The following is a 22962-nucleotide window of genomic DNA, read 5'->3' as shown; positions in this document are numbered from 1 at the left end:
AGGAGTTCCCTCGATTTCTCCAGGATCCCATCATCAGAACTGGGTTTTGAGAAAAATGGGACCAATCTGTATGCATATACATTCAATTAAAAAAATTTTTTTCAAAATCGGTCCAGTAACGACGGAGATATCGAGGAACAAACATTAAAAAAAATTTAAAATTAAATTAAAAAAAACATACAGACGACTTGATAACCGTCCTTCTTGAGATATGAGGCGACGGGTTAAAAGGTTATTTTCCTTCCACAATCATCAACCCATGAACACAACTGACACACTTCTCAACCACCCCAACTACCCTTGCTAGCGTGACGCGCTCGGGAGCGCTGGCCGCTACCCCTCGTCCTTTGCTCACTCGGTTCCGTTCACAAAACATAACCGGACGACTCCATCCTTACCATTTACATATTAAAATCCACTGAAACTATAAACTAAAACTAATCAGTAACATATTCACTAAAACTAACGTTTTATCACAGTCGCGAAACGGTTTTCGCGCGTTTTCAGTTTTTGAAATTCGAATTTGGAATCGCGATTGACGTTTGTTTTTGTGTGTGCTCATGCGGTGATTGATGGCATCGGAGGAGAATATGGCGGCTGCTGTTGTTGTGAGTACGATTTTTTTTAATTTGAGCATTAATTGAATGCTTAGTGTTTGAGAAAATTGTACAGAAAGTGGAAGTTCTAAAAAATAGGAATAGGTACTCTATACCCATTTCAATGCCTTATGTTTGAATTCTCTCATTATTTTACAATTAATGTAGGCTGCAAAGACCTACGTCTAGTTCTATATAACATAGTTATAGTAATATTACCTATATATTTACTTGGGCATGTACCCATTTATTAGAGTGACCCTAAAATGCCTGGAATATACTCATGAAACTAAATAGGTAATTGAATGCAGATGCATATATTATACTATTTTCAATAGGTCATCAATGATAACTTATCTAAACAAGTCTGAAGAGTCACATGTAGTGTAGATAAATAGGGTAGGTAAACAATTTATTCCTTTTAGGTGTGAAAAACATTTGTGAAGCTATAAAGGCATTTTTATGAAGCCTTATATTCCTACATAAAATTTTGTGCCACGAATCAAAGTAAAATGACCAACTGTAATAAAAGTTTCAACCATGTTCTTTGTACAAAATATGTACTATCAATTTTAAAACAAATAATCATAAAGTTTATTATTCTAAATCTTATTACCATGACTTAAGCTTTTTGTGCACTTAACACATAAAATGAGTTCACTTCATGAGTAATTTCAAATGGTATCCAAATAACGCAAAACCTAGCGCATAATGATTATAATGCAGTCTTAACAACTTTTACCATCAATCATAAGTGCCTGAAAAAATGTTTTTTTTATTATAAACATGACTGTATTTCGTCGTTAGACCTTATCAAAACATTTCATCGATGACTAGCCAGTTTTCGTATGACAAATCATTAGAAAATTACACCTCATTTACGAAACTATGAAGTCACGTAGCGTTTCAGCGTAGACTGTAGAACCATTTACGTCTAAGCCTTCAGACGGTAAACATTTCGCTCGCAACGCAAATTGACTGCCGTCGACAACCCCTCCGCTACACACGTGTCTCATTCATGAATGGGTCATCTTGATATAGATAAGTAGTTGATTGAAAGTGTGTGAGGGGGCGCGCGGCAGTCTGCGAGCGGCGGTCGCGCGGTATGTCGCGTCGGTTGCTCCGGCCGCGTCAGAGACGTTCTCGTTCGCAGGCGGCAGCGGAGCCCGTGCCAGCGGAGCCCGTGCCGGCGGCGGAGCCGGAGCCTCAGGCGCCGTCCGACGACGAGAGGGAACCCGGCGACTGGCGGCCCTCGCGCCCGGCTTCACCGCCGCAGCGTCCTGACGACATCTCTGAGGCTTCCGAAGCGACAGCGCGTCCTAGGAACGAGCCGGCTAGCCGATACGCTAACCTCAACTTTTGGAAGGCTAGACGAGTAACTTTCTATAGAAATGGGGACCCGTTCCATCCTGGCGTGGAGTTCCGTTTCAAGCCGGGAAGAGATCTGGCGTCGATGGATGCTTTGCTGGACAGATTATCGGAGAGATTGGAGCTGCCGAGAGGCGCGAGGTTCATATTTGGAATGGACGGCGATAGGAAGTATAGACTGGAGGAGCTTGAAGATGGCGCTTCATACGTGGTGTCTTCATACAAAACTTTCAAGGTAAGAATAAACTATTATTTGTTAACATAAATGCCTTTCTGTGTATAAATCTTCTCAAACGCATTACGTTTCGTTCCATGATTTTTGTCGTTATTAGGTACTTTTATACTTTACCATTTTCAAACAAATCATGAATTAAAATAGATTTTATTCTAAGACCACTATTAATATTTACAACGATAAATTTATGTAGTAGCGTTATTTATACGCAAACTCGAAACCAAAGTTTTCTCTTACTAAAATCGTTATAGTACCTAGCATGACACATTCGTGACGTCATGCATACTTACCTACCTATTCTTAAACAAAATTTAAATACCTAACTTGCTAGCTACTTACAAATAATGATCCTGTGCATGCTCCTATTTGCATTTAAATCTTAAAAGAAAAGCTCAAACATAATCCGACATGAAGTGAGGTTAAGTAAGGTTAGTGATTGCGTGACCCAGTGAAGTATGAAAGGACCAAATAGAATATGAAACGGAGGGAAATTAATGTAGGGCAAGTGACCAGGCGATATGGCGCAGACGGGGGGCGTATTCAGATAGGCTATAATATGAACTCAATTCAATGTCATGTATTTATTTTATTTTATTTGTTAGTAAAACGCGTTTACATGACATTACAAAGTCGCTTTCCGCTGTCTGTATCTATGTATTAATGTATGCTTAGATCTTTAAAACTACTCAAACGGACTTTGTACAAGTTTTTTAGATACCTATAGATTGAAGAAGATTTATAATATGTATATTTATATTATGTTATACCTGTGTGAAGCCGGGGCGGGTCGCTAGTAACAAATAAACAAACCATTAAACCGAAAATTAATAAACTCCACTGTGTTTTAGACCTACATAGGTACGTCATCGAACGAGTCAAAATTGTCAACAAGTCAGGATTCTACACTGAGAGAAATTTGCATTGTGAATTTAACAAGTTCTACTTGTTGCTGTTTATCCGTTTGAATCAGCCAAACGTATGTTTAAAACAATATGTGTCAGGTTGTTTTTATAAAATCGACTTGTTGATTCAAATATATTGCCGATTCAAATGACAAGTAGCTTGTTGTTTGAACCAAAGAGCACGTAGGCGCTATTTTAACCAAAAAACTTGTTGAACGAACATGAAAACTGGTTGTATTTTCTCTCAGTGTATTAAATAAAGTCCATTGATAACAGGGTCTCAACTATGTATAATTCTCAAGATAATCAAAATTAGTAATCAAAACATACATTTTTGACAGTCGTATATTGATAAAACGGCCGATTAATATTTGACAGTTGGATTTAGTTTCTAACTCAATTTGACACTCTCTTTACAATGACTTCGTGGATTGGCGTGCATCTCAACTCTCAAGCACGATTGTCACTTCACACGCGCGTGCTTCGCTCTACAAGCGTAGTCGATTACAAAGGAAAATGCGTAGCACCTACATCGTGAAAACCGCCTACGAACAGACAATAGGGATGACGACTACATTAAAAAAATGGCATTCTGTTTAGTCCGTCAGTTAGAGCGTCTAAAATACTGAATACATATTTTTCGCTTTATCCAATGAATGAAAAAATACAAAGATACAGGGCATCAAATTTCCGGAGTGGGGGCTTGTGACGTCACAGTTAGGTAAAAATTGTACCTATGCGTGACGTCACGCAAAACTTCAACGCGCTGTACTGTCGTAATTTTACGTTTACGAGAAAAAAGAAAAAATATGTGTCCAAAATTTTTTGATGATCTAACTGACAGACGGTCATCTCGTCTATCATACGCCGGGTCAACGGGACAGGCCCCGTAGCCGAATGTCATTTCTGCGACGCAAAACGCCGCAAAAATGTAGTCAGGCAAGAGCGATAGAGATAGATAGCTACGAAAGAGATATTATCGTAAGCGTTTCGTGAGCGTTTGTGCAATCGGCTACGCACATTGATGGCGTTAATTTAGGTTGCATAATCTGATGGGTCAGCCATCTTCAAGATCGTATCAGAATGAGTTAGAAAATCCAATATGTAAATAATCAATAACATCAAATAAATTTTCAAAGGTCGGCTACGTATAATTGGCTCTCCTGATGTTGCTTAATTATGTCCATGGGTGGCGATGACTGCTTCCCATCAGGCGGCCCGCGTGCTCGTTTGCTGCCTATTTCATAAAAAAAATCAAAGTAGTTCCTTCACGCCATCACGCTTACACATTAATTAATTAATTTTGGGTGAGTGCATGTGACGGATTTTTTTTATGAGATAGGAGGCAAATGAGCAGACAGGTCGTCTGATGGTAGGCGATCACTGTAGCCCATGGACACCCGCCGAAACACAAGAAGTGTTGGAGGTGCGGTGCCGGCCTTTAAGATTTGATTAAAATCAAGTGTAGCTATATTTTTAACCCCCAACGCAAAAACGACGTGACGACTGTCTGCCTGTCTGTGTGTGTGGTGTGTCTGTCTATGGCATCATAGCTCCCGAGCAGATTAACGGATTTAGATTTATTTTAAAAGCTTATTTAGTCAGGAGTGTTCTTAGCTTAAGATTCTTTTTTTGTATCGTGTTTATTAGATTTAGATTTATGTTCAATTTAGTTTTTGTTATACTTTTAGTCATATTATTTCACACATTTATATTTGTAAGCACATTTTTTTATCAAATTGGTATTATATTCCGCGATTCTCAATATGCTCATGGCTGCGTGCCACATGCATATTTGTCGCGTCTCGCTCTATTATATACTTAGCGATGGCGTGTGAAAGGGATAGAACGTCGTTTGTTTTTGCGTGTGACGAATAAAGGCAAAAAGCTGTCGCGTGTTCGTATTTTATATACTAGTGCAGCTTTTGCTATAATATACCTTTGAAAAATGTGACAAATGGCAGTTTTGTGATACAACGTAACAGCCAGGTTCAATATATCAGCAGTTCTCGAAAAGTTGGTAGGTACAAAAATTAAGGAAAAAGTTAAATTTGTTTTTTTTTTATTCCTTTTTTATTTCCATTAAGGTTCTCTAGTCTCTATTTTCTATCTATATTTTCTTAATTATAATAATTATCCTGTATATATCTTACGAAAGTCGACTTATATCACTAAATGTTGGTAACAAAATAGGATCAATTAAAATTTGCTGACGTGGCTATGTACAAACTTTTTGAGAACAGGCTAGTTTCCCATACTTAAAATAAAATATTGTATACATTGCACGAAATAAAGCACCACATAATTAAAAAAAAATATGGACAGCAGTTATGTTTAAACATAATTTATATTTAATAAGTCAAAGTGAAAGATATAAAGTAAATGAATTGACCGTGTGACTCCTCAGTATTTCATAGTAATTCCATATTATCAAATCGTTTTGACAGTTCATAAAAAGAAGCGGATTTGACTAGTAGGAATCTAGCCTATTGTTGATATACATATCTGAACATGACGTTACTGTTATCATATCGGGTGTCTTTAAACCCAACGCCAAAATGAAAAGGGATTTTTAGAAATTTAACGGCTTATATCTCAAAAACCATGACATTTACATTAAGGTAAAAACTTTGGCTCTTTTTCATTGCCCAATAGAATCAAACATCAAAGGGAAAAATAAATATCGGGGTTATAGACGTAACAATAATATTATAAATGGGAAGGTGAGTGTGTCTGTTTGTTTGTCCATCTTTCACGGCAAAACGGTGCGACGAATTGACGTGATTTTTTTAGGTGGAGATAGTTGAAGGGATGGAGAGTGACATAGGCTACTTTTTGTCTCTTTCTAACGCGAGGGAAGCCGCGGGCAAAAGCTAGTTTCAATTGAAATAGAAATTTCCATTAAAGTTAAATCTTGTCATTTCGTAAATACAATGAATGTCTTTATTGTCTATTGACCTCCCGAGGCTCACTCTTAGGTTGCTGCCGGTCCTGGTGCGAACTGAACTGAAACTGAACTACCTAGGTAAATAGGCTAGTTTCCTACTAGTCAAATCAGCTTCTTTTTAAGAACTGTCAAAACGATTTGCTAATATGGAATTACTATGAAATACTGTGAAGTGACGTCACGGTCAATTCCTTTACTTTATATCTTTATCTTTGACTTATTAAATAGAAACTATGTTTAAACATAACCACTGTCCATATTTTTCTTTTAATTATGTGGTGCTTTATTTTGTGCACTGCATAAAATATTTTATTTTAAGTATATGAAACTAGCCTATTGCCAGTAGCTGGCCCCCTTTCAATAACTGGCCACCTTGTACTAAAAATGAACTCTTTATAATGGTAATCTGAATTCATTTTGGCACTGAAAGTAATAGGAATTTGATGTAAAAATTAACTTTGTTTATAGGTAAAAAGAGAATTCATTTTAAGTACCTACCTAAAGAGTGACCAGTAATTGGACACTGGTCAGTAACTGGAAATTTACCCTATTGTTAATTGAGTAAGAAATTTGTATTTAGTTAAGGTACAGCGGGGCAGATCTCGACTGGCGGGACAAAAATAACTGGTCCAATTTTTTCCATGTATTACAATGTTTGCATTATTAACTAAATAGAGTGTCCACCGGTTATATATGGTAGGCGTGTTCAGTGGATACATGTAGAACTCAACATCATGAGGGCTTTGTTCAAACACTACCTAGACAAAATTTAGATGCCTCATTTATTTGTGAACTACCTAACCATCTTTGGCAATATACTTATGTAGATCTGTATTCATTACCATGACAACTAATTATAATTATGTACCTTTAGTTAGACTCACCCAGATCCCACAGTCAAACTGCGTAAACAGTTTTGGGGGACATTGTATTTACATTTAAGTTTCTATGTAAGATGTTTTATTAAATAAATAATAATAAATAATAATAATGAGAATGAATAATGAATAATGAATGAATAATCCCCCATGATGAGAATCTCGTGAAAGCCGAGAAGGACAAGTCCAGTAAGTACCTAGACTTGGCTCACGAGATAACCGCCATGTGGGATGTTGAATCAACGATCATTGTTCCGATAGTCGTTTCAGCGAACGGTCTCATAGCGAAGAGTCTCGACCAACATCTTAAGAGACTCTCGCTAGGTGGCTGGATCAAGGGCCAGATGCAGAAGGCGGTGATCTTGGACACAGCGCGGATAGTTCGACGGTTCCTCTCTCTGCAGCCCTAACCACCGGCAGCTTGGGCCCTGCCCCGCTGCTGGCGGCACCCTAGGTTAGGTTTTTTATAATATGTTTATATGTTTTTATATTGTTTTGTAAGTGTTTTTTTTATTTTACTTTTATATTCATATTGTAAAAAACCTAGCATAAGAAAAAAGATAAATAAAGGAATAATAATAACATTGTGATAATAGATCGACTGCAACGCCGGGCCGTGCTCGTTGACATCACCATCCCCCATGATGAGAATCTCGTGAAAGCCGAGAAGGACAAGTCCAGTAAGTACCTAGACTTGGCTCACGAGATAACCGCCATGTGGGATGTTGATTCAACGATCATTGTTCCGATAGTCGTTTCAGCGAACGGTCTCATAGCGAAGAGTCTCGACCACCATCTTAAGAGACTCTCGCTAGGTGGATGGATCAAGGGCCAGATGCAGAAGGCGGTGATCTTGGACACGGCGCGGATAGTCCGACGGTTCCTCTCTCTGCAGCCCTAACCACCGGCAGCTTGGGCCCTGCCCCGCTGCTGGCGGCACCCTAGGTTCTTAGGTTTTTTATAATGTGTTTATATGTTTTATATTGTTTTGTAAGTGTTATTTTTATTTTACTTTTATACTCATATTGTACAAAACCTAACTTAAGAAGGAAGATAAATAAAGGAAATAATAATAATAATGGAAAAATTTATTAGTTACAATTGCCCCCAGTTGAGATTTACCCTGCTGTACTTTATAGCAAATTCGTATTAAGTATTTTTAGGGGTCCATTAAGTTTAATTAATAGGGGTCAAACATCCGTAGGTCATCGTTCTTTTAAGAACCTATTTCACTTTCATGAGACCTCATTTGACCTTTTGTCGCAGAAATGGCTATTTTTTTATCGCTTTGATTTGTGATTCGACTGTTTTAAGAACATAAAACTTAAGCAAACATTGATGTAACTTTGGCCAAGACCTTGTAGGTTCGAGGCTCAGGGTGCCTTTCCACCAGAGGTGAGCTACGTGGATGTGTTTGATATCCACCAATCAGCTGCGTCGAGCCCGTTCCGACCAGCGCTAAGCTAATCGGTTCGACTAATCTGATTGGTGGGCCCTTTTTTTAAAGTTGTCCACGCCACTTTTTTTTGGATTTGATAGTTTTGTGTGGTTTCCACTCAGAATCGCGAGCTCTTTCAATTCTAATAGGAGTAAAAAAGTGTCCCAAGGTTTTTCCCCATTCCGTTACCATTTTTTCATTCATTTTGTAAGGCGGTAACAGAATGGAAGGTTCGAAAAAACGTATGGAAATCTTGGGACATTTTTTTTCTCCTATCAGGATCGAAAGAACGCGCGATTTTGAGTATTAATCGCTTAAAATCGCTTTACCCATGTTACAAAAAAAACTTTGAAAAAAAATACCCTAACACATTCACGTAGCACATCTCTGGTGAAAAGGTACCCTACAAGTGCGCTTGTTTTGTGTGGGTTTAAGAACTTGCGACAAGCGTATTCAATACAAACAGCCCGGCAAGTGCGATCTCCTTCCTTCTTATATCTGTGGTTCGAGTTCTCCTGTCAACACAAAACTAGTACCACAGTATAATCACAGAATATATAATAGTACAAGTACAGAAGGCTCACTCCTTTGATGTTCACAAAACGCCGCCATTCTAAATTCTTACCTACATTAACAAACGGACCGCAAGCGTGCAGACGACATTGAATTCTATTGCGCCGCGCCAAGGTCGTCGCCAGTGAATGGGCCACGAACTCGCGGCCGCCGGCATGTACTTGTAGCGCGGTGAAAGGATCGCGGAGTGAGCCGCCCCTGGTATAATAAAGAATACTATCGTACAGTATGGCCACTCCCGCTCCCCGCTGAAAGTGCCGCCCACCCCCTCTCGGTTACCTCACAGTTACCGCCTGTCATATTTCACTCACACAAGCATAGTACGCGTTCACCTACACGAACTTAGACTGTGTGTTAGGAACGCGCCATTCTCATATATCGCGAGTGTCCGAGGTGTGGTATTACTTACCTCAATCAAAACAACCTTAGTTGCAAAACTTGCAAAGTCTTGTCAAAATCCGAAGTCATATCAAAATTGTCAAAACAGAATCTGGCTCCAAGCAACAAGCAACTGGCATACAAGCATAGTACGCGTTTACCTACACGAGCTTAGACTGTGTGCTAGGAACGCGCCTCTTTCATATCTTTGATCGCCAGTGTCCGAGATGTGCTAGTACCAAACATCGATGTTTATGTCATGAAATTCTAATGTCGTTTGGAAAACTTTCAAAGAGACTCAGGGATACAACTGGCGACCGTAGAGCTGGCAGTTACCTCGCTCAACGAATCAGTTTGGCAGTCCAGCGAGGTAACGCAGCCAGCATCTGCGGCACCTTGCCGCGGGGACCTTTTTTAGATTTAGTTTACATAGGTTTAGTTTTTTATTCTTTCTATGTATAGGAATTTTTGTATTTAGAATAATTATTAATTTATACCTTTAAATATTCATATATTCGTTAATATACCAAATGTATGTCGTTTTAGAAACACCACTCCTTGGATTTTATAGCGCAGTGCGTGTCACTCTTTACTTACCTGGCTAAGTATTATCGCTCTTATTTACCCACATGATCTTTACACAAGCTAAGCGTAACTCAAAAATTACCATCTCACCAATTTCCATAAAGTCATCTGCAATAAACTCCGGCCCGAGGCCGCGGCCTTGCCACTACCCACTGAGGGGTTACCAAGAAGTACTAAAGCTTTTCAGTTTAGGTAGAGAGAGGGACGGAGCTATATAACTGGTATAGCTGTGTCCTTTTCTCTCGACCTAAACTGATCGCTTTAGTACATCATACCCCTGGGCAGTGTGGCTTCAGATGTGGGCCATCGGATAAGCACGCACCTATTTGCATGCTGATTACATGTAACCGAATTTTTGTTTTACCTCATACTTATCGATAAGACGGCTAATTGCAAGAAAATTACGTAAATACTATTGTGCGGGCTTCTCCGGGAAATACTGGCTATTAAGGCTTTGATTTTATTTTTTGTTTCTTGAGCGCACGCATGGGCAGGAAATTAATGGGATTGTCAAGGAATATTTAAATGAAGGTAGTAGTTAGTTTTTGACGTTTCTGTGATGGTAGTGGTATTTTATATTTTTGTAAGGGTCACTTGCACCACCGAAAATGGAGGGTTAACCTCGGGGTTAACCCTCCATTTTATATGGAATTAGACAGTTGATAACCTTGAGTTAAGCGGGTGGTGCAAGTGGCCCTAATAAAACCTTACCTACAAGTAAATAAACGTATGAAAATTCGTAGACATAAGGATGCGTCTACATTTTATTTTAATTTACAAATCACCTAATTACGAGATTTACGAGTAGAACACACTTAAATCCAATTAGAAATTGACTGTTCCTTGTTTTTCTGTCATATAACCTAACCACAAAATGTTGAAAAAACCCCCGGCCGCAACATTGTGGACCGATTTTCATGAAACATGGCTAAGAACACTCCCGACTAACAGCTTTCAAACAAAAGAAAACTAAATCTAAATCGGTTCATCCGTTCAGGAGACAGACACAGACACGTCAAACTTATAACATCCCGTCGTTTTTGCGTCGGTGGTTAAAAATTAAGATATATCGCAAGCGAGGTTGTAAACTAACTATAATTGACGTTGAATTAATTAAACTAGTATTAAAATATATCGATATTGTGTAGGTATTGGTTTTTATTTCATTGTAAAAACCTACACTAAACAAAACATGGCTAAAAGGTTGGGAAATATGAAATGATTATTCCACAATCTTCTTAATGACGGTAACGGTTTTGAGACTTCCGTTTTATTTACAAACGCAAAATATTTCAGCATTTGAATCATTTTTGGCAACTCGCATGACCACCCACATTACATTAAGTATTTAGAAAGAAATTAATTCCAACATTTACATTCAGTATATGCTCTAGATTCTTTACATCAACATGCAAATAGTAACCCCTTTCAAAATTAAGACCTAGTTAGTCTAGACGTCCTAGTACATTGTAATTATCGCTAGGATATTTACGTACATACGTTGTTTGGTCTAGTAATTAAAACGTAGATTAGCGGTAAAGCAACAACAGTAATATAGACTTAATGCAGGAAAAGGGGGAACCTAAAGTCGCCGTCAATAGAAATTACGAACAATGTAAACAAACTGAATGAATGAAATACCCATATTCCAACACTCTTTTATTGTTTTAATGGTCTAGGATCATGGGGTGATATGATTTGACTGAATAACACATATTTAAGCCAATATTTGATTAGTCAGAATGGAAATTAAAGGCATTTTGAATACAAGGTTTGTTTACATTGTTCGCAAGTTCTGTTGACGGCGGCTTTACTGGTTTGTTACGAATATATGATGAATTATGACAGTGTAAAAATGTTGTACATATTGTATTGTATATCAAAACATGCGGCAGTGTGTCTATCCAAGTTCAAAGATTCCACACTTCTAGATACTTAGTTATTTTTCACTCTCCCAGATATGGAAGGAGCGGTATTAGTAATTATGCCTAAATCCTTAGACGAAAAACTTTACCATACAAAACCCCACTTTCTTGCACCGTCGCAGTCGGGTAAAAACGCAATTCCGGGCAAGTGCCAACACCACATACAAATACTGTAAATACAGGTCATTTGTTCTCGTGACTCCGGAGAACTCATCGCTTTCCGCCTCGACTGAACCAGTGTACGATGAAATTCGACTAAATTTTATTTCTACGGAATTCCTGCTACAAAATTGATATTACTGGGGACGCTATTGCACAACACCCTGCATTTTATGATTAAGCACTGAGACTTGGCACAGGTTGTTCCTTGGGTGGCCCTGAGTAGATAAAGATCGGGAGGCATCGAGAGCCCCCCTTAATTTAGGAGGGAAGAGGGGGGAAGGCTGGCGCCGCCGCGCTTCCTTTGAAACCATATTTCTCCAAAACTATACAAAATAGGGCATGCGATATATCATTTTCGGATAAATGAAGGACGAGGAATTCATTTTTGGAACAAAAAAAATGTATTTTAGAACAAAAATACAAAATAAAATGGGAAAATCTGAAAACGAGATTTTTTTTATACATATTATTTCACATTTTATGAAAACTGTAATGGTTTTTTCTAAATAAAAAATAATATTGAATAGCTACATTTATATAGTTTTAGAAAATGTATAATTTGTTATAGAAATATATTATAGGACGAGTGATAAAAAATAATTTACATCGCCCGATAGGGTGATTTGAATGCTCATTTCAATAAGTTTTGTCAATGATTTCAGGTATAATCACTATTTTTAACACACGAAAGCCGTAATCATTGTAGTTTATGGCTATTTTAGTGATTAATGAACTTAAAATAAAATAAAATACAATTTTTTTTTTAAATATTAAAAATGTGATTATTTTTTTTAACATTATCCTATTTGGTTCTTTCTACACAATATATATCTAAAAGCAATAAATATCAATAAAAAGCCACATTTATGCAGTTTATAAAAATATATAGTTTGTTATAATTATAAATATATTACGAAACGCGAGATAAAAAATAATGAAAATGAAAATTTTAATGTACGGGTCAGCTTGCATTATTCGATGAGGTGAGGTAAAGGTACTACCCGCTATGCAGTGGAGTTCGTCTAGTAATACAGAAATATACTTATTCTAATAACGTTTACACATGTAGGTATATCACGACCCAGTACAGAAAATTGTAAAAGTCCTATAATATAGTTTATTTTGATTGTAAAATAAAATTGCATGTGACTTAAATATTGCAAAAAAAATGTCTTAATCACGTTCTCCTCTCCTAAAGCAGTTCTGCATGCATAGGCTTGAAGATTTTTTAGTTTACTAGCAGAATTTAGTTACTTCCTTTGGACCCCCTTAAATCGGTTTTACCCATCCATAAAAGATAAAATAAAAATCGTCATATTCTTCCTTTCAGTATCAATGATAGTTAGTTATTGCGCAATAGTGCCATAAAAAATAAACTAGATTCGTATTAGCATTAAACATTAATGATTTTTGAACTAAGACATTGCTTTTGTACAAAGGAGAACCTCAAAAAATGGTCTGACTAGACGAAAAATGTGTATCGGGGCTAGTACTCAAGGCTCTCAAAAAGTGTAGCTATTTTGAGTTATTCAAATAAAACAACATGAATAGTCTGAATTTAATTATGTATATATCACAACATCCACTGCATAAGCACATCAGCTCCGAACATTTAATTTAAAAAGTATTTTTTTACGATTGCACCTTACGCGGCACTGTTTTTTACACCTGCATCCGACAATTTCGAGGCATGTTTCTGCAGCAACAGGCAACGTTGCGGGCAAGTAGGCTCCCAAATCCCAATTGTTACAGACTTTCGTCCAGCCACAAGTAGCAAATAATGGCAAATTTTGAATTGGGTTTAGTTGACCCCATAAATGGACACCTTGATATACCTATAACCCTTACAAAAATGGTGCAAGGCAGCTTTTGTCGGTGAAATGCTGTTAATTTGTCGTTCTTTTTTGGTTAATAACTATTTTTGGCACTCGTTAACCAAAGTACAGGACGCAGATCTGGAATAATAAATATGTCAAGTAAGAATTATCCATAAATTATGCAAATCATATAGATAACTACTATTTCACAAGATGTATTAGGATCAGATGTATATATCTGACCTATCATATCAATCGATCATTTCATGTAATATAAATAGTTAAATTCAGACTATATAGGAGTATGTTCTTTAATTTGAAGTACTCTAAATAACTACACTTTTTGAGAGCTTTGAGTACCTTTACCTCACCTCATCGATTCATACAAGCTGACCCGTACCGTACATCAAGATCGCCCTGCCACGTCACTTTCATTATTTTTTATCTCGCGTTTCGTAATATATTTATATAACAAACTATATATTTTTATAAACTAAATAAATGTGGCTTTTCATTCATATTTATTGCTTTTAGATATATATTGTATAGAAAGAACATAATAGGATAATGTTATAAAAAAGTTATCACAATTATTTTTTTTTATTTTTTATTTGTATTTTTTTATTTTAAGTACATTAATCACTAAAATAGCCATAAAATACAATGATTACGGCTTTCGTGTGTTAAAAATAGTGATTATACCTGAAATCATTGACAAAACTTATTGAAATGAGCATTCAAATCACCCTATCGGGCGATGTAAATTATTTTTTATCACTCGTCGTATAATATATTTCTATAATAAATTATACATTTTCTAAAACTAGATAAATGTAGCTATTCAATATTATTTTTTATTTAGAAAAAACCATTACAGTTTTCATAAAATGTGCAATAATATGTATAAAAAAAAATCTCGTTTTCAGATTTTCCCATTTTATTTTGTATTTTTGTTCTAAAATACATCTTTTTTGTTCCAAAAATGAATTCCTCGTCCTTCATTTATCCGAAAATGATATATCGCATGCCCTATTTTGTATAGTTTTAGAGAAATATGGTTTCAAAGGAAGCGCGGAGGCGCCAGCCTTCCCCCCCTCCTCCCTCCTAAATTAAGGGGGGCTCTCGATGCCTCCCGATCTTTATCTACTCAAGGCCACCCAATGAACAACTGTGCCAAGTCTCAGTGCTTAATCATAAAATGCAGGGTTCCCATACAAGACATAGCAATAGCGTCCCCAGTACAGTAGATAGGTACACCTAATTCTATCGCCGTGGCTTGCGTGGGCGACGGTCGCGCGACGGCGATGCGACGCATACGACATCAAACCTTATCGATATGGAAGTAGGCGATGCGATGAGACGCGACGGCGACGGTCGCGCAACACGCAAGACACGGCGTATCACTTTTCGACATAAGCGAGCTAGAGTTTGCTCATTTGCGGATAAAAGCTTCGTTATTAATTATTATGTATGCGTTTTTACATTAGATATCTCTTAACAAAAACAGAAAAACGCCTGTCATTTGCAAAATTTTAATACATTTTACCCAGTTTCGTACAACAATGACTCCAATGCCAACGTTTAAATATGCTCTATGGGCTATAACGACTCTAGACTATGTACGATCAATGCCGTCTCATAAACGGATCCTAAATTATAGTTAAGGTACAGCGGGGAAAATCTCGACTGGGGGGCAAATAAATGTAACTGGACCATTTTTTCCATGTTTTACAGTGTTTGCATTATTAAATAGAGTGTCCACCGGTTATATATGGTAGGCGTGTTCAGTGGATACATGTAGAACTCAACATCATAGTGTAATAATGGAAAAAATTGATTAGTTATAATTGCCCCCCAGTCGAGAATAGCTCCGCTGTACCTTATATATTTTTCTTTAAATTTTAAATTATGTGTTTATATTGTATTGTATGAAATGTGTTTGTATCCTGTTTATCACGAATAAGTCAATGATTTGTAAAAAAAAAATGTAGTACATTTAAGTTATAATCGTAAACATTTTTGCTACAACCATTTATAAGTATATGCAACGGGTAAAATACCGGTACCAACCCCACATAACGTGGGATAAGGGTAGGAAGAACAAGAAGGGTTAAATAATGATTCCATCAGTTGGCGCCATATTGATTTCTCTTTTTTTTTACATCATCACTTACCATCAGGTGTGATCGTGGTCTAACGTCTACCTACTCGTACTAAAAAAAAAACTTTTTTTTTGCACCTGTAGCGGTCATCAAATACTGGTTAGGTTGAAACGAATGTTTATTTCGCTATAGGAATATCATGGCGGGTCAGCAGCGACACGGGGGCATTGCACCACCTTGCACTTAATATGCGGGCAAGGACTTGCTGAAATGCCTTTTATGAATCTTTGAATTCAACCGTTTGAAGAAGATACTACAGAATACATACATACATACAATCACGCCTGTATCCCATGAAGGGGTAAGCAGAGCACATAAAACTACTCAAGTTTCAGTGCCACTCTTGGTAAATAAGGGGTTGATAGAAAACGAAACTGTGACATTGCAGTGACAGGTACGTCAAGTGTAAAAATATGGGTGCGTACAACTTATCAAAAATATGTCCCATAGCACTTTATGTCGGCGGAATAAGGTCTCGGTACATATTTTTGAGCGGATAAAATCGATACGTATTTTTGCACTTGACTGTACTACAGAATAAAATTATAGAATCGATGTTATCAAGTGTATGAGTTGAACTTTCTTATTTTAATTCAATTTAGTTCTGTCAAATAGTTTAAAAAAACTAAACGTTAGTTACTAAAGAAATTGTAGGTAGTCCATTTTTATGAAGTTCGGAAAAAATAGTATTCTCAAGTAAAAAAACAAAAACCGGTTCATAGTTGGTAGGGGTTCAAAATGATGACTAAGTTTATACTTAATCAATATGTTAATTTTTCATCACATTTGCTGTTTAAAGGTCTCATTGCGTCTACGTGTACTGAAGCATAATGTACTATTTTATTCCCAAGGGAATAATGGATTATGTTTTAAAAATTAATACAATCCGTACAATACTTCAGGCAAAGGATGTTTCAATCAGCCAAGGATTTTGGTTGCACAACCAAAATTTGACTATTTAAGCTACAAAAGATATTATACGGTATGAAAAATGCAATTTATTTATGTTTTAGAATTATTTCAGTGTGTTTTGCATTTATTTCGTAAATTTAACTCGGATAAATCGTTATAATTTACAATCTGACAATATGCTCTCGACTCGCGCTTGACCGCGTGCCAGCGCGAGGCGCCCACCGTTGCCTAGCAACGGAGAGAACAACAGATCAAAATGAATGAATGAATGAATAAAAATTTAGTTCAATTATATGATTTATATGCTTTTTTGAACATTGCATTTAATTTATATGCAGGATTTTCGTGTTTGTTTTCGTTCAAAATGTGATTGTTATCAAAAACAATGGAATTTAATGTGAATCATCTGATATAGATGAAGATACACTACTGGTCTTTGCGCCGTCGTTGCGTTGAAGGTCTTGCCTTATGATTTTTTTTTTTGTATTTTTCTCTCAAATGTGATGAAAAACATTGTGTATACCTAACTCAGGAGGTAAGGATATTAAATACTCGCGTGTCTACGGCTGTCGTGAATATATCAGGACACTCGTATTTAATGACCCCCTTACCTCCCTTGTTGCACAATGTACTATTATGCTATTGGATTGGAGTTAGTATCAAACAATCTAAGATAAAATTAAAAAATCAGCACTTAAAAATATGAAAAAATATTGACTGATTTCAATGATTTGTATTAAAAATTCCTAATTTTTTTCGGTTTAATTTGCCGTAACAGGATTAAAAAATATTTGTGCTACCTAAACTTTTCTATTTTTATTTGGGATATATTAATTGTTCCCTTATAATTGTTGTTATATTTTGTAATTCTTATACAAATAATAGGATTAAATCACATCGTTAATTATTGCTTTTAATATTACTCGCTAGTCTCGCTACCAATCACCAAGTCAACCCCTTCTACTGCAAACACTGCAGTCATCAGCCTATCTCAGCCTGTCAAAACCTATAATAGCGGAAGTAATAAATAACCAGATAAGGCGACGTTATGGAAAATACACACTTAATCTAGAAGCTAGACCTTCGGAAAGCCATCCATCTTGGCGATAATAAATTAAAAGTTTACTTAGCTCTTTATTTTGCTGTTATTTTTTATATTAATGTGGCAAAGCGAAATGATAGATTATTAGACCAGGGGGTTGTTACTACAATTACACTTGACACTGACAATTCGGTGCCTATTTCTAGTTTGATAAGTACTCAGAGTCAATATTTCCTTCTCGAACAGGCAATGTACGGCGAAGTGAATCGGGCGACAATTGTCACTGTTGTGAAATAGGCCACAGAGTGGCAAATGCCATATTTATTCATTTAAGTGCTTAAATGCATCACTGCGATATGATATCGAACTATCTGTGGCAGTCACTATTTTTTCCCCTCACTAGCTCGGAAACACGTGTTTTGTCCTTTAATACCAACGGGTAAAAACGCATTTTATCCACTAGTGGGTAAAGTAATTTGACCTTGAATAAAGTCAAATTAACTGCTTTAAAATTGATAAAAGTAGGTGAATCTAGTAATTAAGATGGTTTACCACCTGTGAAACTACTGGAAGCAGTGATAAACGCATTTTTCGCATTGTAGTTTCCTCGCTATAGTGAGGGGAAAAGTTTTGTGTTACACTCGGGTGCAAATGTATTTTACTTCTCGTGTGTTAAAAAACTCGCAAGTTCAGGATTCTATTCTCGAACCACTCGCTTCGCTCGTGATTCAACTATAGAATCCTTTCACTTGCTCGTTTTTCAATTCCACACTCGGCGTTAAAATACAACTTTGCCCCCTTGTATAACAAATAACTATTAAACGAATTTCATTTTGACACTAATATGATCGTATTTAAATCGACTATTTGATCTGTATAAAAGGTCGAATCGGGCCGTGTGCCGTGTGGTACTATCGCGCACAAAACTAACAGACACTAGATAGTATAAGTACTATGTAAAGTAGAGGAATAGTCATAAATGAGTTATTTTGTTCCAATATGACATGCATCTCTATACATGTCATTTTATTCATAATTTCTGGGGTATATCAAGCAGCTCTTTTATTTTTTGTCTACTCCCGTACCGTTATTCGGCATTTACAGGGTCGCGCATTGATCTTTAAAATCCTACATAAAAAGATGTCAAAATAAGTCCATAGTCTATTCCCCAGAAACGAATTTATAGCAGTGTGTTTTTGGATTTTAACTTACCTTACATTGCTACCAACTTAACAACCCAGAAAAAACATGTGAACCATAGACATGTTTTTTCAAGCTGTCAAACTTTGTGCATGTTTTTGACCTCTTTTGCATAAATTGAATATAAATTGTTAACAAACAACAGAGATGTTAAAAAATAGGTAGTGCAATGTATTTAAATACAAAATGCAAATACTTTGGTTTTTTAGATAGATAGATAGATAAATGATTTATTGTCACAACATGGTCGTTACAATCTATACCTTATGATATATCTTAAAATTATATGTAACCTATACAATACAAGGAAATTTAACTTACAATCTAGGTATTCGTGACAATTGGACAGTCTCAGCTAATTCAAATAAAAATACAAAATAGTTTTACAAAAAGGTATTTGAAATACAAAATGCAAAATAGGTATTTTCAAAATACCTTTCTTCGAATAAAATACTTTTTTGACATAAGGTAAAGCTTTTATTTTAAAGATGTGTTTAAAACACAGAATCACCAGAAAGCCCAGAAACCTGGCTCCTTCCTGGATCTATAAAATTAACACGATAAAAAGTGAAGCCAAAATGGACTGTCTCCAATGTCTCCATGTCTTTTACCTAATCGAATGAAAGAGTTACATTGCATGTATGAAATATGAAAAAAAAATCCTAAAATAATACTGGGTACTTAATATTAATTAAGCATAAATTACAGCTGTATAAGGTATTATTAAGGTATACAAATCGATATGGATTGTCCCCGATTTATCGATGTTCACGGTCAGGGTGCTTTGCAACCTTAATTATTATAGGAACCACTATGTTGGCAGCACTGAAAATAAGTGTGTTTTTGTAAAACATTAAATTAAGCGCTTCCGAACGTGTTGTCCCGGTCACCTACATAACTTAGGCAGACAAAAAAAATAGAATACGCGCTCGGTACCATCTATCTTACGTCAAAAAGTGACAAAAAGCATTTTGTATTTTGAAGTGGTAGAAAATGCAAAATACTTGTACTAAAAAGTATTTCAAATAAAATACAAAATAGTTTTCGATAAAAGTATTCAAAATACCAAATACAAAATAGGTATTTTGTATTTCTATTTGAAATGCTTTTATTTCAAGTAGTTAAGATCTCTGACAAACAATTATCGACGCAGTCGTATCGCCATAGGGGTCGCGTACACAATTTATAAAATGAACCATAACGAAGCCCTTAACGACTGCCGCAATCACTGGGCCGATTTGTATTCATTTATTCAGAACCTATGAACTTGGCGTTAAGTCTGAATACATAGCGCGTTGAAAGTTTTGTGAGCTGTTGGAAGTGGCATCGTCTCTTGAAACTAGGTATAGTTATTTGTTTTACAAGGGGGCAAAATTGTCGTTCCGTTAAGTCCGAGATTCCTAAACAAACTTTGCCACCGAGTGAAACACAAAATTTTTCACCACACCAACACGAACAAAGTATTGACTGTAAAACATCAAACTAAATCAAATCCATTGATTTATTTAATACTAGTTTTGCCCGCGGCTTCGGACGCGTTAGAAAGAAACAAAACATAGCCTATGTCACTATGTCACTCTCCATCCCTTCAACTATCTCCACTTAAAAAATGACGTCAATTCGTCGCTCCGTTTGGCCATGAAAGACGGACAAACAAACAGTGTGTGTCCCATTTATAATATTAGTATGGATTTATGATTCAAAATCATCATTTATAGGTAAAATCTACCAGACAGCTTAAAATTGATACTACCCGAGCAAGCGAAAGATTCGACTGTTGAACCGCGAGTCTAGCGAGTGATTCGAGAAGTGGAATCTTGAGCGTTGCGAGGGTTTTAAGACGTGTATATGTGAATTATTGAAGTTTCGATTGGCGTCTCTTTCATCAACGTTTATCTTTTTAATTTTATACCCTACATACATACATACAATCACGCCTGTATCCCATAAAGGGGTAGGCAGAACACATGAAACTACTAAAGCTTCAGTGCCACTCTTGGCAAATAAGGGGTCGAAAGAAAACGAAACTGTGACATTGCAGTGACAGGTTGCCAGCCTCTCGCCTACGCCACAATTTTACGCACCCCAATACCCCAGAAATTATGAATAAAATGACATGTATGAATTTCACCACCCCCTTTCTTCCCGTGGGTGTCGTAGAAGGCGACTGTGGGATATGGGTTAAATTGTGGCGCAGGCGAGAGGCTGGCAACCTGTCACTGCAATGTCACAGTTTCGTTTTCTTTCAACCCCTTATTTGCCAAGAGTAGCACTGAAACCTGAGTAGTTTCATGTGCTCTGCCTACCCCTTCATGGGACACAGGCGTGATTGTATGTATGTATGTATGTATAGAGATGCATGTCATATTGGAATTAAATAACTCATTTCTGACTATTCCTCTACTTTACATAGTACTTATACTATCTAGTGTCTGTTAGTTTTGTGCGCGATAGTACCACACGGCACACGGCCCGATTCGACCTTTTATACAGATCAAATAGTCGATTTAAATACGATCACATTAGTGTCAAAATGAAGTTTGTTTAAAAATAGTGACTGTCACAGATAATTTGATATCCCATCGCAGTGATACATTTAAGCATTTAAATGAATAAATATGGCATTTGCCACTCTGTGGCCTATTTCACAACAGTGACAATTTTATACCCTAGCCCAAAGAAAACAGTATTAACGAAAGATTGTTATAAGTATATTTTGTTAACTTATTTTCATGACATTATTTTTTCAGTATTTTTAAACATTTAACTCTCGGTCTTGGATATACAGATTGTTGTAGGTACTTTTAGTTAAGTGTTGCATTGCCTATTTCCATAGCATTCGTGCGGAGTAACATTATAAGTGCAAACGGCTTGTAATACCTAGATTTATGACATATTTCTAGGGCCACAAGCACGCTAAGACTTTTTTCCTTCAAGAAAAATGCATATGTAAAAGTCCCTTGCCAATCTTGCCATTCGACAGAACTAACTGATCTTTTAAAAGCCCTGTTACAAAGGGATAAGGTTTTATATTGAGTTGTTTTGTAAAATAGTTACTACGTTTTTGTTCTGAACATGACGTCGGTTAGATGTAATAATCTCAAATGCAAATGCATCCTAGCTTGCCATGTAAAACGGGAAAATAGTTTTAAGGTTCCGTACCAAAAAGGTACAAAAGGAACCCTTATGGCGACGCTCTGTCCGTCTGTCTGTCTGTTTTTTCATGCAAAGTATGTTTTCGTTTTTGTAATTTTAAATACATTATTATACAGCTTATTCAAAACAAACTAAGAATAAAGAAGAAAAAATAACATTTTTTGTACATTATTATTTTTCACGGTAATTAAATATTTGTATTATTTAGTACATGTTTAACACAGCTTGGGCTGCATTTCGCGAATTACAATTCCTTTGGTTTTGACACTCATAGCTGTTGATGCATGACAACACCGAAAAGTTGAAGTGCAAAACTCGATAAATCCCAGCATGGCGTAGTACTCTCAGAAAATTCCTTTCTGTCCATCCCTAGGAAACAATTTCATCCATGATTTTAATAGATATAATAGGTCCTCGAGTGCCCACTGACAAAGTACCATGGCCCAGTGGAAGATTTTAAAAACACAACGAGCGCAGCCAATTGCCTACTTGGCTTGGAGGAATGCAAATTTAGATTATAAGCTGGCTAATCATGTATATACAGTGTACTGTAGTTTAAATTGCCATACGATAAATAAATAGGTATAAAACTACACAGAACTATGAATATTTTCTTTGAAAAAGCACTGCCAAAAACTTTATACTTCCAGATGTTTCATAGATTGCCGAAGCTATACACTTTCAAA

At 36.4% G+C, this 22962-nt stretch overlaps 1 protein-coding gene across 2 annotated transcripts in view; it reads left to right on the top strand.

The window, feature by feature from the left end:
• Nucleotides 1-1701: 1701 nt before the first annotated feature.
• LOC125228175 (echinoderm microtubule-associated protein-like CG42247) overlaps nucleotides 1702-22962 on the top strand; it is a 56751-nt gene continuing 35490 nt past the window's right edge. Inside the window, exon 1 of one of the 2 annotated variants that reach the window (XM_048132634.1) lies at nucleotides 1702-2199. In XM_048132634.1, coding sequence (XP_047988591.1) covers nucleotides 1702-2199 — 498 coding nt within the window. The remainder of the gene's footprint in view (nucleotides 2200-22962) is intronic. The other variant, XM_048132635.1, reaches the window with a different exon arrangement.

The sequence above is a fragment of the Leguminivora glycinivorella genome, chromosome 7, assembly GCF_023078275.1.
Source record: "Leguminivora glycinivorella isolate SPB_JAAS2020 chromosome 7, LegGlyc_1.1, whole genome shotgun sequence".
Classification (NCBI taxonomy): Eukaryota; Metazoa; Arthropoda; class Insecta; order Lepidoptera; family Tortricidae; genus Leguminivora; species Leguminivora glycinivorella.
The sequence above is the reverse complement of the archived record's forward strand: the minus strand, read 5'-3'. Positions and strand labels throughout refer to the sequence as shown.